Source organism: Melampsora larici-populina (assembly GCF_000204055.1).
Source record: "Melampsora larici-populina 98AG31 unplaced genomic scaffold MELLAscaffold_1, whole genome shotgun sequence".
Lineage (NCBI taxonomy): Eukaryota > Fungi > Basidiomycota > Pucciniomycetes > Pucciniales > Melampsoraceae > Melampsora > Melampsora laricis-populina.
In genome coordinates this window covers 2,871,339-2,885,739 of record NW_006768765.1, presented here as the reverse complement: position 1 = coordinate 2,885,739, position 14,401 = coordinate 2,871,339, and the positions used below count along the sequence as shown (strand labels likewise).

Sequence of the window (14,401 nt, the reverse complement as noted above, 5' to 3'; positions counted from 1 at the left end):
TGTTATGTTTGTATAACATCGCAAAAATGCTACTTAGGGGTTTGGGGTTGAGAAGACAAAAAATTTGATAACTCAGTTGTTGTTGATGGAGGAAGCTTCAATGTTGTTCAGATATGTTTGAAAAATGTATCTAAAACACTTATGAACAAAACTTTCACCCAACTCACCCTCACTCACATGCCTGGATAATCTTATGTTGGCATATTCAGCGTGGAACACGATGTATATCACTTTTTGTCGATGAAAATTTAGTCAGATTTCAAAGTGATTTTGAGGCTATTTGCCAATAATAAACCCCCCCTAAAAAACCCTCAAGAATTCAATTCCACATTCAAAACTACCATAAGACCAAAATTGTCTGAGATATGGGCATGGAGAAAAGTGCGCAAAAAGCTATTTTGCCCCTAAGGTCCATCAAGACCAGCAGAAAATAAAGAAGTATTATATTAAACTTACTATAAAATTATTCTCTGAATATATTTCATTAATACATATTTAAGTTTGGAGCAATATTGAATGATTTATACCTCTTTTATGTGGTTTATACCATTACAAAAATTGACATAATTGCACATAAGGCCTTCAAGAACTGGGAATATGAGAAATTCTTGATTTCAAACTCATTTTATATTTGAATTTGCAACATTTTTCATCTACACATCAATAGGTTTAGAGCAATATTGCCCGGGCTATACTACTTTTGTGTAGTTTGTACCATCTCAAAACCTTGCAACATACCCAATAAGGCCTTCAAGAACTGACATTATGAGAAAACCTTCATTTCAAACTCATTTTGAAATTTTATTTCAAACATCTTTCATTGAAGCATAAATACATTTGGACTGATATTGACAGAGGTATACCATATACCACATTAATATGGTACGTACTATTATAAAAGCCTACGTCACAGCACATAATGCCTTCAGAAACTCACATTATAAGAATTCCATTCTTTCAAACTGATATTTAATTTTGTTTTCCAAAAATTTTGATCAATACATCAGTACATTTAGAGGTATATTGACTGAGGTAAACCAACTTTATTGCCTTTGTACCATATTGAAGTATTACAAAATCACACATATGTCCATCAAGAAATGACAATATAAGAAAAACACATTATTAAACTCTGTCTAAAATTGGTTTCTTGATATTCATCATTGAAGCATGTTCAACTTTGGAGCAATATTGACTGAGTTAAACCAATTTTGTGTGGTTTGTACTATCTAAAAACTGCACATAATTGCACATATGGCCTTGAAGGAGTGACAATATCAGAAATCTATTCTTTTGAACTCATGATGATTTTGTTTTCTTAATATTTATTAATATTATATAATCCCCTTCAGAGAAATAATGACTTATATACATCACATTTAGGTGATGTGCACCATTTCAAAACTTGGCATTTTTGCACATATGACCATCAAGAACTGACATTATGAGAAACATGTCTTATGTAACTCATTCTAGATTTTCTTTCTGAACATTTATTATCTTTACATCATAAGCTTTGGAGCCATGCTGACTGAATTACATCACTTTTATTGTGGTGCATACCATTTCAAAGCCCCACATTCAAGTCCATATAGCCTTCAAGAACCAATATTATGAAAAGTATTTCATAATAACCTCTTTGTGAAATCAGCCTCTGAGCATCTTGTGTTATTGCATCATGAAACTTAGAGCAATTTTGAATGCTTTATACCATTTTTCAGCGGTTTGTGCCATCTCAAACCTCGACTTTGTCATTTCGATTATTTATCAAGCTTTTTATTTTAATTTTTTTTATTTCAAATTCGGTGGTTTTAGGCGAGTTTTGTATGATGTATGAGCCAGTTAAGTGTTTTTTCTTTGGTTAAGTTGGTTTTGTAAAGTTTATTTTGAAAACTGACCTTTGTGTTTTACAAAAAACATTTCAAATCTTCCCTCATTCTTTTCATCGCGCCTGATATGGACTCACATAACCCACATCTGCAAGGATTTCCTCCACAACCGTTCCAACCAATGCATCAGCCTAATCAGCAAACTAATCAGCCTTTCGATCATCGTCCTTTCCAGCCAATCGATCCAGCTCATCAAGATCTTTCGCATCAAACTTATCAAACTCGTCATCAACCTCATCAAGGCTATCAAGCTCAAGCTCATCAAGATTATCAAGCTCAACCTCATCAACATTATCAAGCTCAACCTCATCAACATTATCAATCTCAAGCTCATCATCAATCTCAATCTGAAACTCATCAAGGGCATCTACCCCAAACTTGTCAACCGCATCAGGCCCGATTTCATCAAAGTAATCAACCTCTCGATCCAATGCATCCAGATCTCTCTTTGCAGAGTTTTGAACGTGATTACGAAGGTTTCTCCCAACCTACCAATCATCCAGCTTTAAATCAACATTGTTCGACTCTGAATCAACCTATTCGAGCTTTTAATCTCAATCAAATCGAGCCACACTCTCAACAAGTCCCCCCCCGTCTATCTCTATCTGATTTACCTCAAAATGTACACAATTCCACATCCATGAACACCATTCAAACACCCTCCCATCGAACACTCTCTCAACATACGCCTTCTCAGGCTACCGTTCCTGCTGGTCCAGACTCACAACAAAATAAATCAAAATCCAAAAAGAAAAGTGCTGTTGCCGCAAAAGACTCGACTGTATCAACTCGGAACGTTCTCAACGGGTTTTTACCAAATACATCATACAACCATGGACTTGACCTCGAAGCACAAGGTCTGAGTGCCGAAGAATTAATGGAAAAGAAGTCTCTTGATGAACTTCGACTTTCCGCCGAACAAGTTGGCAAAAGTCTATTATCAGAGGACGACGAAATACATTTTCGGAATCTCTATGAGGAAATGACCAAGGCGTTAGCAATCAACTGCCTTGGTAGAGGAGTCAGACTTTCAGCTGTCGAAACATACTTGTAAGTTTTTCATCACATGAGTTTTCATTATTCAGACCTTTCACCGATATATATTTTCAAACCACTTGTTCCTGTAGAGGCCACAAGCAGGCCTTCCGAGAACCCACTCGTTGGCATGGCTTTACTCAAACACCTGAAAGCCGAGCGGTTTACCGAGAGCGTAAGTAGTGTATTATATTGATTGATAAGCATAAGCAATTTGATTGACAAACTCCCCTATCCTTTTTTGCTTTCTAGATGGGGGTGTTAAAAATGGCCAAGCTGTTAAGGTTCTTAAGTCTGAATACGATAAACTGACAGAGGAAGAAAAGGATCGATACAAGCCCAAATCGAAGCTGGAAATCATCATTGAACGAGGCGAGGAAGAGCAAGCCATCGACAACAACGGTGACGGTGGGGTTTCCTCCCAACCAGGTGGTGGTTCTGATCAAGGTAATGATCAGTCAGCCATCCAAATGCGTAAAAAGTCTCGATCCTTTGTCGAGGATCAAGGTGTGGTCATCAACTGGTTAAAAAAAGTGAATTCAACTGTAAGTGATTTTCATAGGATTGAAACTTAGATAGCCTACATACCAAAATGTAGATAAATAACTTGTTCCCTGCTGTAGATGCATCGGCTTGCTAAAACCTATCATCTCGAAGGATTTGTCATGCTAGTGTCAACACACATCGCTCATGGATCCCTCCAACTGATCCGAGCAACCCCGGGGGCTCTGAAATGGCATGATGCGACGAAACGTGTTAATCCTGAAGATAACTGTGTTACCAACCTTCAATCGTATATCCTCGGACGGAAAGTGGGACTTGTACCTGATGTTTCATTAAAAAAAGGTATGTATATAATTGTTTTTCTACTCTCATCTACACTGATATCCCATAGCTTATAAGGTAAACTTTCACCTTAGATAAATCCGACAAAACAGAGGCAAGACAACTACTAGCAACTAGGCTTTGTAAGTTTTTTTCTGATATTTATGACCGTGAAATCACATTAACTGACATACATGTTGTTTGGTACAGTTGAGTTTTCAAATGAAAAATATACAAAATGGCCATGGAAAAATTGTGTAGAAACCCTCAAGGGTTGGGGCTATGAAGTCACCGCTCTGCCAAGTGCTTGTTCGCAAATCGAATGGATAACTTCCCAAAAGGGAAGCAATGCACTGACCAACTCACAAGCGCGAATGATCCTGAAGGACTTGCGTATGGATTTGATCCAGCTCGGTCGACTCACTAACTCATCCGTATCAACAGACTCAACCCCCAGAAAGCGACTCCGTCCTTCTTCTGATGTAGAAGTTTCAGAAGAAGAGTAATAATAACCCAAAGAGAAAGATTTCATTCAACTGATTCCTTTTGTTCTTTTCTTTTATCTCTCATGTTATATCTTTTATCATGTTATATCTTTTATTTCGATCAAAATATTTCTTCTTTTCATTCATTTCTTTTCTCTTCTCATGTTATCTCTTTTACTTTCAAGGTGCCAAAGCGCTGTTTTTCTAGATCACGCTTATCTTTTGGCTCGCACTTTTTTTTTCATCGGCTCAAAGGATTTTTTGACCATTCTTTTGTTCTGACTCGCGAGCAATGTCAATCATCAATTGGTCTACTATACATGAATTACACTGTCATGATCTGAGAGTTGTGAGGAAATACATGTGCGACAAACTGGCGAAAAAAATCACCTGTTTTGCAATAACAAATCAAAACTTAAATGAAAATAAAGAGGCAGTGAAAAAAATAAGTGACCTCTCGTGGTGTTGGCAAATTTGACAAACGGTATTGTTTGTTAAACTTGGTGCATCCAAAGCTTTGAGATCTCTTCTTTGAGAATAGAGTATCGTTCGGCATGTTTTTTTTTTTTTTTTTTTTTTTTTTTCAGTGCGAAGTTGCTTCATTGCATATTACACTTTCTGAACAGTACACAAAGGAGACTAGTACACCAGAGAAGTAGGTCATCTAGTCAAGTACAAGAATTAGTGGTGCCTGTAAATTGAAGATACCGCATGTGGGTGTTTATGCCCTGGACCCGTTTGGCAAGGGTAATGTCCGAGTGCCCCGAGTGCATCGGGCATGGATCTTAAAGATATTTGGCCCAGTCCCCGTATCTTAGGTGGGAAAACTTCCGAGACAAGGAGAGACAAAGGGAGACACACGTCTCCCATCAACAAAGGCTGTATTCGCCCTTTTCTTAACTGTTATACATGGGACAGACGGGTGTACAGAGGTGTGTCAAGTGATCCCCTGGTGTCAATTTACAAAAGCTTGACCTAGGTTGCCCAGAGAATTCCAAGCCCAAAGGAACAGGCGAGCAATGTGAAGCGGAGCAAACGCGAGCGTGACTTTCCCAGACGTGTGATATTTACTAGTTTCACACGTCCGGATTATGCTTGTCGTGAGACAAGCAAGGAATCATGGGTTTGCCTAACCCCATGCATCCAACCCATGATTCCCTCAGACTTCGCCAATATACGACGATTCGGTTTTGACGATCTCAAAACAATGGATGATGGCCCATAGATTTAAACCAAAACAACTTGATTGAGGATAATTTTATGAGAGTAATTGTCCTCTTCCAGGGTCAATCTCCACAGCTCAGCCAGCAACTGCTTGGGCTTCCCTTTTTCACGCATGATACTATTACCATCCCCTCATGCGCTTACGATCCTTCTATGTTTCTGATAGATGGTATCCCTTCAGAAAGCCGGAAAATTGCTTTAACCATACCCAAAAGAATCTTCGATCCACACACATCGCATTAACTTGCACAAGTGACACACGCAACCCTTTACCACTAGAAATGCGGCCACATCTCTATGGCTACTTATTTGATGTTGGCCAATGGCGGGATCAAAAGTGTTCAGAACTTCTCTGCATACTTCCATTGTATCTAATAGTGCAGTAAGGATACGCGACTGATCCAAATATGTATTGTTTATAGATTGTCACTCAACGTATACGATATCAATGATTGCCGTGAGGTTAGGTCGTGATTGGATTCAAATATTGTGATCATGGTTTTAGTGGATTTGATCTAGGATCACCTTTGGCCATGGGCTACGTTGGGGTGTATCATGATTCATGATCATGACCAGTTTGGGGAAGTGGGTGTATGTTACGTGATAGTTCATGTAATTGGATTATCCGGAAAAGGTGTTATGGTTTTATTTGGGGACTGTACAGCTGCGACGCAGGATTGACAGCGCTCGCTCTGGCCCGCGCTCGATTGTGCTCGCCAGTTCCACTGATCTTGCCATGCTCTCAGGTTGCCTGCAAAACTCCAGAAAATTGGCAGGGAATTTGTAACACGTTTTTTTGAATTGACTGTATGCTTTCAAATAGCTTCAGCTCAAGAGGGACTTGGTTAGGTTTGTATCAGTTGCTGTGTGAGATGTGAGACCACCATGAGACTACAAGACTACAACAAGAGATTATATATGCATTTACATATCTGAGATGGATGCCAGCAAAATCTGATATGACCAACAGATGTATGTCACAATTTTCAATTCTGTCAGAACCTGAAGCAATACAAATCTCTCATTTCCAAAACACGGCTTTATAAAGAACATATTTATAAACAACAATCATATTGGTCAGAACCTTGGCTGAAGCAATATAATGATTTCAAAAATATCTTATTTCCAAAACATGTCTTTATGAAGGAAAGATTGGTATATTGATAAACAACAAACAAATCAAAATCTTGTGGCTTACTTTCAAAGTTCTACATGCAAGGACTACACTTGAAGTCAAGATCAAGCTTTGAAAGTGGATGGAGTCAATCAATTCAAAATACCTTTGAATGTAATTTTGGGGGCCACATTGATTGGAGAATGACTATGTTTGTATTATCTTAAAATGACAGCAACTTGATTAATAAGATCTTGTGAATGAATATCAAAGTTCTACATGCAAGGAATACTATCAAAGTCAAAAAGCTTTCAAAATGGATGGAGGCAATTGATTCACAATCCCTTTAAATGTGATGAGACAATATGTATATAAAAAAATCAAAGAACTTATTGAATTTTTCATCCACTTCAGCAGAAGTCAAATTCAAATCACTACAAGCACCATCACAAGTTTTAAAACAAATCACTTGCAGTAAGCCCACTCAGAACACCTCAAGACATCCATGCACAATGAACATACCCCAAGAAACTGCAACAAATCCCTAACTTAACAAACACCTCACAAACCAACTCAACCCCAAGACTCTGAAATCAACTAACATCAATGAACCTAAACTCCTCTCACCTCTGACAAAGTGACCTCAAACACTACATCCTCCACCTCCTCAAACCTCTAAAAGATTCTATCCAAGGTTTGAGATCAAAGAATACCTTGATTGGAAAAGTCCGAGGTAAATATGCTGGCAGATATTTTGAGGTCTTGATTTGCTATTAAAATCTCATGAACACAGTTAAGTCCAAAATGGGTTTGATTACCATCAAATTGCTCTGCACAACTAAATCCTACATCCTAACAAATGTTTTACTCGCTCCAACTTTCAAAATCCATGACATATGTGCTGGAACAGGCTGATCAAATTATAATACAATTGAATGAATCATCTATCATTCAATATGGTGATATGACCTCTTTTGGTGTGACATAGATTTCACGATGACACATAGCTGGAATAAAAAACATCAGGTAATGAGCAAGTTTGTGTTAGTATTATATTCCAAAACAGAACAGAACAATTCATTACTGTTAGACTGATATGAGTGATTCAAAACGCTAATCATTCAAAAAGTTGTATCCGAGTGAGATTGAGATCTATTGAACTTACAAGTTACTTGCAGTGAACATTGTTGACCTGGTACTGCAACCCAAATGAAATCAAGACAATCCTCATCTTCTATTTTCAACTAAACATAACCAACCAATTCAGATCAATGACAAAAAAGTGACAATCGACAAGAACAAAGAGAGAGAACATACATCATGAATCGTTAAATGGTCTGGTCGTATATACTGGCCTTTGAAAATTAGTCTAAAATACTCTCTATATCCACTTACACCAAATTGTTTTGCAACTGCATTATATATTTTGATCATCTTTGTAGTTCCTTTAACTTTCAAGATCAAGGGTTCGCTATTGTCAGGCTAATGAAATTCTAACAGAATTTGATGATGATTAGTATTTTTCAAGGTTGAAATTTGAACGTTCTTTTCTATAATAAGAATTTAGTGATGACTCACCACTGTAATGATTGTAAATGGTGCGTTATATGACATTGGATGTTAACAATTTTCAATCGAAGAAAAAATCCCAAGTTGTTGGGTTAATGTTCAATAATTGAATTTGACTCAAATAATTTATCATTCGGAGGTGTTGACTTAAAGTTCAAATTTGAATTCCAACTTACACTTGACTATGAGTGTGATATTTTGCCTTCGTGCTGCAACAACTGCGCCTGGCATCGCAATCCACATCAAATGCACACAATCTTGATCTTCCAGCCCCATCTAAATATAAGATATAAGTCAGCTACAAAAAGGGAATGTATTAAAAGAGGAATAACAAAAGAAAGAACATACATCTTTGGGTGTTGAATCGTTTGGATGTATAAGACGATCATCAAACACAAGTCTAAAAGGATTTCCACCTTCACTGACACCGTAATATTTTGCAACTCCCTGATATATGTATTTAAAGGTTGCAGTTGGTCGAACTTTTAATGACAATCCATCATTCTCATCAGGCTAAAAGATGTAAAAGAATTTGATATTCATTGCTCTTTCTAAGGTCAAGACTTATATGATTTTTCCAAGTGATGTGAATTCAATCATGACTTACAATTAGCCTTGAAGATGATGGGTCTTGACGAAGTTCTGGCATCACAATCCAATCCAAAAATCATTCATATCTTGTAAAGATGATGTCCAAGGGTTGAATCCGCCTCAAATAATTTGATTATCCAGATTTCGAATTTAAACCACTTGGACTTACGCTTGATCCTGAGGGTAAGACCTGGTCTTGGAGGTTCAATAACTGGGACCGGCTCATCAGCCCAAACTAAATGCATAAAATCGCCCTCTTCCATATCCATCTAATGACAAAAAGAACAAAAGGAGTATAGTCAGATTTTTGATCAAAGAAGAATGTAAAAGAGAAGACGTACATCTCGAGGCGATGTTTGATGTGGAACTAAAGTCTGACCAAGAAAGTCAAGTTTGAAATTCTTTTGAATTCCACGGTCACGAAAGCTTCCTTCCAAGTAATCATATATTTTTCCGAGTTTCGAAGTTTTGTTGATTTTGAAGGTCAAAGGTTGAATCTTATCAGGCTAATGCAATGGGAATAGAATTTGATGATTGTCAGTCTTGCCGATGTTGAGATTTGAAGATTGTTTCGATTTGATGTGAGTCGAATTATGACTTACCACTACAATAATGAAGAAAATGATAAATTTTGAGACATTTGAAGTTAGTATTACAATCGCAAACAAAAAAAGCATACGATGTTCACAAGTTTGGGTCGACTCAGAACTCGATCTGATCATTTTGAACTTACACTTGACTCCAATGGTAATAATTCCGCCTTCTGGTCCGACAGCTGTTCCCAGTCTCTTGATCCAAAACAAATAGATACAAGCTCCGTCTTCCATGCCCATCTGCCACGAAAGAACAAGATCAGATTAGTCTCAGTTTCAATCAATAAAGAAATTTAAAAAGAGAAGACATACATCTTCAGGTGTTGAACCATCTAGTATCAAAGTCTCGCCCAAAAATTGAAGTCTAAAAGCCTGTCTATCTCGACTTATACCATAGTTTTCTGCAATGGTATCACATATTTTGATCAGTTTTGTAGTTTTTGAGAGTTTAAAGAACAATGGTTGGGTTCCATCAGGCTAATCAATCAATTGTGATAGAATGTGATCATTTTCAGCGTTTTCAAGGTTGATATTCGAACAAAAAAATCAATTTGATAGGGTCGATGATGACTTACAACTATATAATAAGATAAAACAGTTAATTTTGGTATCAGCATTGGGAACGGAGATCATTTTGAGTCTTTTGAATTGGAGGTGAACTTCATAGTTTCTGAACTCACAGATAACTTGGACGGTGATATGTCGTGTTTCTGTTGGAGTAGTGGTGTTTTGATAATTGTTTGTGTGGATGATCATGTTTTGATAAATTTTTGATTGGATGAGAAGTGAATGTGAACGACCTCTCGACGTGAATGATTTTGTTTGTGAGAGTGTAATGTGTGAGTCGTGACAGTGTATGTATACAGGAATCGCAAGGGATGTAACGTGAGTGAAAGCTATGTAAAAGTTAGTAATTTGAATCACAATGTTGTCTGTGGTGAGTGGTAGTGGTTTGAGAGGAAATCATTCGAATCCAACATGGAAATCAATCAAGATCAAGTTCCGATCACCAATCCTCAGATTCAGTCTCTAGCCACATTCACTCCTTCAGCTGGACCATCAATAACTTCTAACAATGGACTACCTCCTTCTCCATCACCTGCTCAATTTCTATCAACACATGCATCAAACTCACCTATGATTCTAGTCGAACAATCTAATTCGATAGCCAAAGCTTTGGATGATATCTTTCAGTCTATTACTTCTATAGCTAAGCTTCAACTTCAACTTCGACACGTCAATGCTGATCGCTATGTGGATACTACATCAATCATGTCTGCTTTGGTTAATCCACTCAATGAGAACATTGCCTTATTTGACTCGAATCTGGATGTCATTGAAAAGTTTGTGGTCAGTACTTTTGTGATGTCCATCCATATTTCCCCTTTACGCTGCTCACGTAACCTATCTCTCAAATGTAGACCCTAGCAATGGCAGTTGTCCGACGTGATATGAGACGCGCGCATATGATATCTTTATCTCAGATGCGACAAGAGGCTTCCAGGAGAGAGTCAACTCAATTATCCCAACAAGCAGACCTAGCCGCTAACTCAGCAATCCCAACAGCGCAACCAGATGAACCAACTGGAACAAATGAGCAGGTTAAGATGGACATAGAGATGCAACAAAACTTACCATCGGAAGCTTTGACTGTCGACGCCGTTTTAGAAAATCGTCCGACTGGAATTCCTCCAATGAACCCTGAAGGCGATCAGAACTCGATCACATTCAAGGACACAGTCAATACCATGGGGACCCATACCGATCTCTCTCATTCTGATACTGTCCTGGATCCCAATGCTTCAAATGTGAATTCGGCATCTCAAGTGACTGAACTTCACCCAAGTCTAGATCCGAATCAAACAAGTTCTATGGTACAAGACCCATCCAAACGTCCGATCACTCAAATTAATGATAATTCTAGCATAAATGAAACACTGGTTGGCTCACTCGTGCCAGGAAATCAGACACCAATCATTATCGATGACGAATCAGGCCCCCCCAAGAAAAAACTAATGATTGATCTCATCTCGCCTTCGCTATCACCTGTCCCTCCTACCAACAATCCTGGTGCGCCCATCAAGATCGTTGACAATCAAGCGATGCCCGCATTGGCTCCTGCTCTTCCTATCGGAGGCACTTCTTCAGAGACCACTGGTACCATTCCCGTGTCAACAGTTCCTCTCACGCGCGATCCTTCTCTGTCAACACTCCCTGAGGCTGTAGCAATGGAAACCGTCAATGCTGATTCAAAGTCGAAGTCAGGCTCATCGGAATCTCCGGATGGTGATCTTTTTGGAGATGGAAGTCTCTTTGGATCGAACAATAACTCGGCTTTACCATCACCTCTGAACCCATTGGCTCCTACTCCGGTTATTCCACCTGCTCCCGAACCTAGATCAATGCTGGATCTTTCTAGTTTTCTTACTAATTCTGTTCCATCCGGATCGACTTCTGACCCACCTCCTATCGGATTGCCTGTTGATATATCTGACTTTTTGTCAAACTATACATCAGAAACTAGAATTCCTGAGAACAAGGAAACTATTGGAACCGAATTAGATGAACCGGGTGTCAGTGGTGAACCTGCATCTAGCCCTGGATTACCATCCGCAGATCCTTTATCACTCTTTACACCTACCCCTGCTGCAAATCGCCAAGTTCCTCCTGGTCCAGCTACAGCTACTAATCCAAATCCTACAGAAGGAAATCTGGTTGACTTGCAAAGTTTAGGTGTTGATATTGAATCATTGACAAATTTCTTATCATCAAATTAAGAAATACAAAATGTGTATGTAAAACAATAGAGAATGACAATGTTGACCTTTTTTTTTATCAAGAACACACTCTGTACATTCATATGGTGAAGAGTGGATTCCAAGTGCCATGTTCTGGACATGCTTTTTTGATCATTTTGGTCAATCTTGTAATCCAAGGTGTATGATCAGATGAATGATCATAGTTGACTAGGTACAATACCCAGAAATCAAGGTATACAGGGTATACCAAAATTATAACCAGATGGAATTTTAGTTTTTCTAATCAGAGCAAGAAGATTTGATTCCAAAAACCCCAAAGAATAGCAGGTTTAACTTCATTCTTGGCTCAGAGTGCAAATAGGTATGTTGAAGACTATAACAAATGTAAAAATCCAATTAAGAAACCAATGCTTGAGAAGATTAGAGTTGAGAAGATCAATCGATAAGTTGAGTGTTGATCAAAGTTGGTATTAGCTGAACTCAAGACAGTAACAGTGGCCACTATGATCAAAAGGATGAACCAGCTACATGTCAGATTCGATAGGATCTCAGATTCATTCAAGTCATCAACTCACCCGCGACACCTGGAGGGTATATTGTAGTTGTAAAAGCTCCATTATGTCCATTTTTATCTAGTGTGATCGTGTTGACGGCTGCACTAGGTTGAGGAGGGCCAGAAAGGTTTCCTTGAAGGACCACTACGACGGTAGGAGAACCAGGGCTAGGAGTGAATTGGGGTTGACCTGGTGTAACGAATACAGTTTTGGTGGCATAAACTTTTTCAAAGCAAAGGATAGGATCATCGGATATCAACTTAAGAGTTGTGATTTGATATTGAAGGTCTGATGAGCTTACCAGTGTCTGTGCCTGGGTACGAAGGTGGGGGGACCACATTGTCGCGCGGTTGAAGCCATCGTTTTGCTCGATTATGCTCTGGATCAGCGTGTCCGATCGAACCTTCTAAGACCAACTGGTTGGTTGATTGACTGGATTTCTTACTGTCTGAAAAAAAGTATCGGAGAGGAGAAGAATCTAAGGGGCGCTGATCGGTTTCTTCAGATTCAATGTCGGATGAGGATGTATCTGAGGTTTGAGATGAGTCTTGCAGATCGTGAAAGATGATCGGAGGTGATTCGACTTGAGAATTTGACTCAGTGTCAAGTAGAAGGTGATGATTCGTTTGAAGCTGACTTGAGTATGAGTCTTCCTGTTCAAGTTCAGATGAAGATGAGGCGATGACTGATTGATGTTTGAAGTTTGATTGGTCTGATATTTTCTCATATCCATTGAAAGCACCTTGTTTGTTGATTCGATCAGGTTGTAACTCATTCAGATCGAGTTGACAATGACAAGATAGAGAAAGGATGAAAACCAAAAGAATTGCAGAAGGAAGAAGTCGTTGGTTTAGTCGACCTGGTTTGAGTTTTTGATTAGTTCGTAAAGTGGTTCGTTGATTAGTCGTAAGATTCAATTTCCACATCACAAATAAGTTTTGACCCTTCGAGTTTTTTGGAAATTGATATTTTGATAAGCGATTTGAAAGGAATTCAAGAAGAAGGTCTATTGGGATATTATATCCAAGCAATGCCCAATTCCAATAAAGATATAGGAGCAAGAGAATCAATAATCAAGCCTTTCAGTTGATACAGCATTAACCGTCAAGTGCCAAATGGTGGAATTCTTTTGAAGAAAAGTTGAACTGCCTGAGATCTTGGTGTGACAGAATTAAGTGAAGAATTCTACTTTTTAAGCGAGAAAGCTTGTGTGGTTCTTTGGCTTCACAGTTTCGACCATTTTTTTTGCACCTTCTCCTGATCAGCTGAAGTGCTTTGTAATTTCCCAGTGACTTCATACTGTTTTTTCGCACCTTGAAAATTTGATCACCACAAGTTCTCATTTGTTTTCCACTCTTCTCTCTTTCATGTGAATGTTTTTGTTTGATCTCATTCCACATGATTGGTTTGCATACCTAGAACAGGAAATGACCCAGGCTTGTCTGAGAAGCGCGGGGTTTCAAGCAAGATAAAGAAAGCAAGAGCTGTGGATTGATGTAAAGTGTTGTCATGCTCGCTTGCTGAGAGGAACTAAGAGGGACTATTAGCCAGAGCATATGTACGGATAGAATGGCGCTCTGCGGCTGAGCCTGCGACCTGCATATCAAGAGCTCGACCCCAATGAGATTGGCGGCGGACTCTAACGACCCGGTGGGTTTTCTGTCTGTGTCCGAACAGCCTTTACCAAGCCCTGGACCGCGACCGGAGTCATCCCCAGTCATCCCCACCTACACAGGGTCGGGTCAAAGCCCCATTAGTTATAT

The 14,401-nt window shown here is 38.8% G+C and overlaps 3 protein-coding genes across 3 annotated transcripts; 2 read left to right on the top strand and 1 right to left on the bottom strand.

Moving 5' to 3' along the window:
• Positions 1-1,956: 1,956 nt before the first annotated feature.
• Positions 1,957-4,255, top strand: MELLADRAFT_101341 (uncharacterized protein; the record flags this gene model as incomplete). The annotated part of the gene is made up of 6 exons (XM_007403886.1): positions 1,957-2,939; positions 2,975-3,099; positions 3,177-3,469; positions 3,548-3,770; positions 3,845-3,892; positions 3,960-4,255. The coding sequence occupies 6 exons, from the start codon at positions 1,957-1,959 to the stop codon at positions 4,253-4,255; spliced, it is 1,968 nt and encodes a 655-aa protein (XP_007403948.1).
• Positions 4,256-8,349: 4,094 nt separating this feature from the next.
• Positions 8,350-10,133, bottom strand: MELLADRAFT_70501 (uncharacterized protein; the record flags this gene model as incomplete). The annotated part of the gene is made up of 6 exons (XM_007403677.1): positions 8,350-8,417; positions 8,490-8,654; positions 8,749-9,001; positions 9,074-9,240; positions 9,466-9,802; positions 10,004-10,133. The coding sequence occupies 2 exons, from the start codon at positions 10,079-10,081 to the stop codon at positions 9,602-9,604; spliced, it is 279 nt and encodes a 92-aa protein (XP_007403739.1).
• Positions 10,134-10,303: 170 nt separating this feature from the next.
• MELLADRAFT_114922 (uncharacterized protein) lies at positions 10,304-13,070 on the top strand (the record flags this gene model as incomplete). The annotated part of the gene is made up of 3 exons (XM_007403887.1): positions 10,304-10,675; positions 10,747-12,058; positions 13,027-13,070. 3 exons carry the CDS (start codon positions 10,304-10,306, stop codon positions 13,068-13,070), a joined length of 1,728 nt encoding a protein of 575 aa, XP_007403949.1.
• Positions 13,071-14,401: the final 1,331 nt, after the last annotated feature.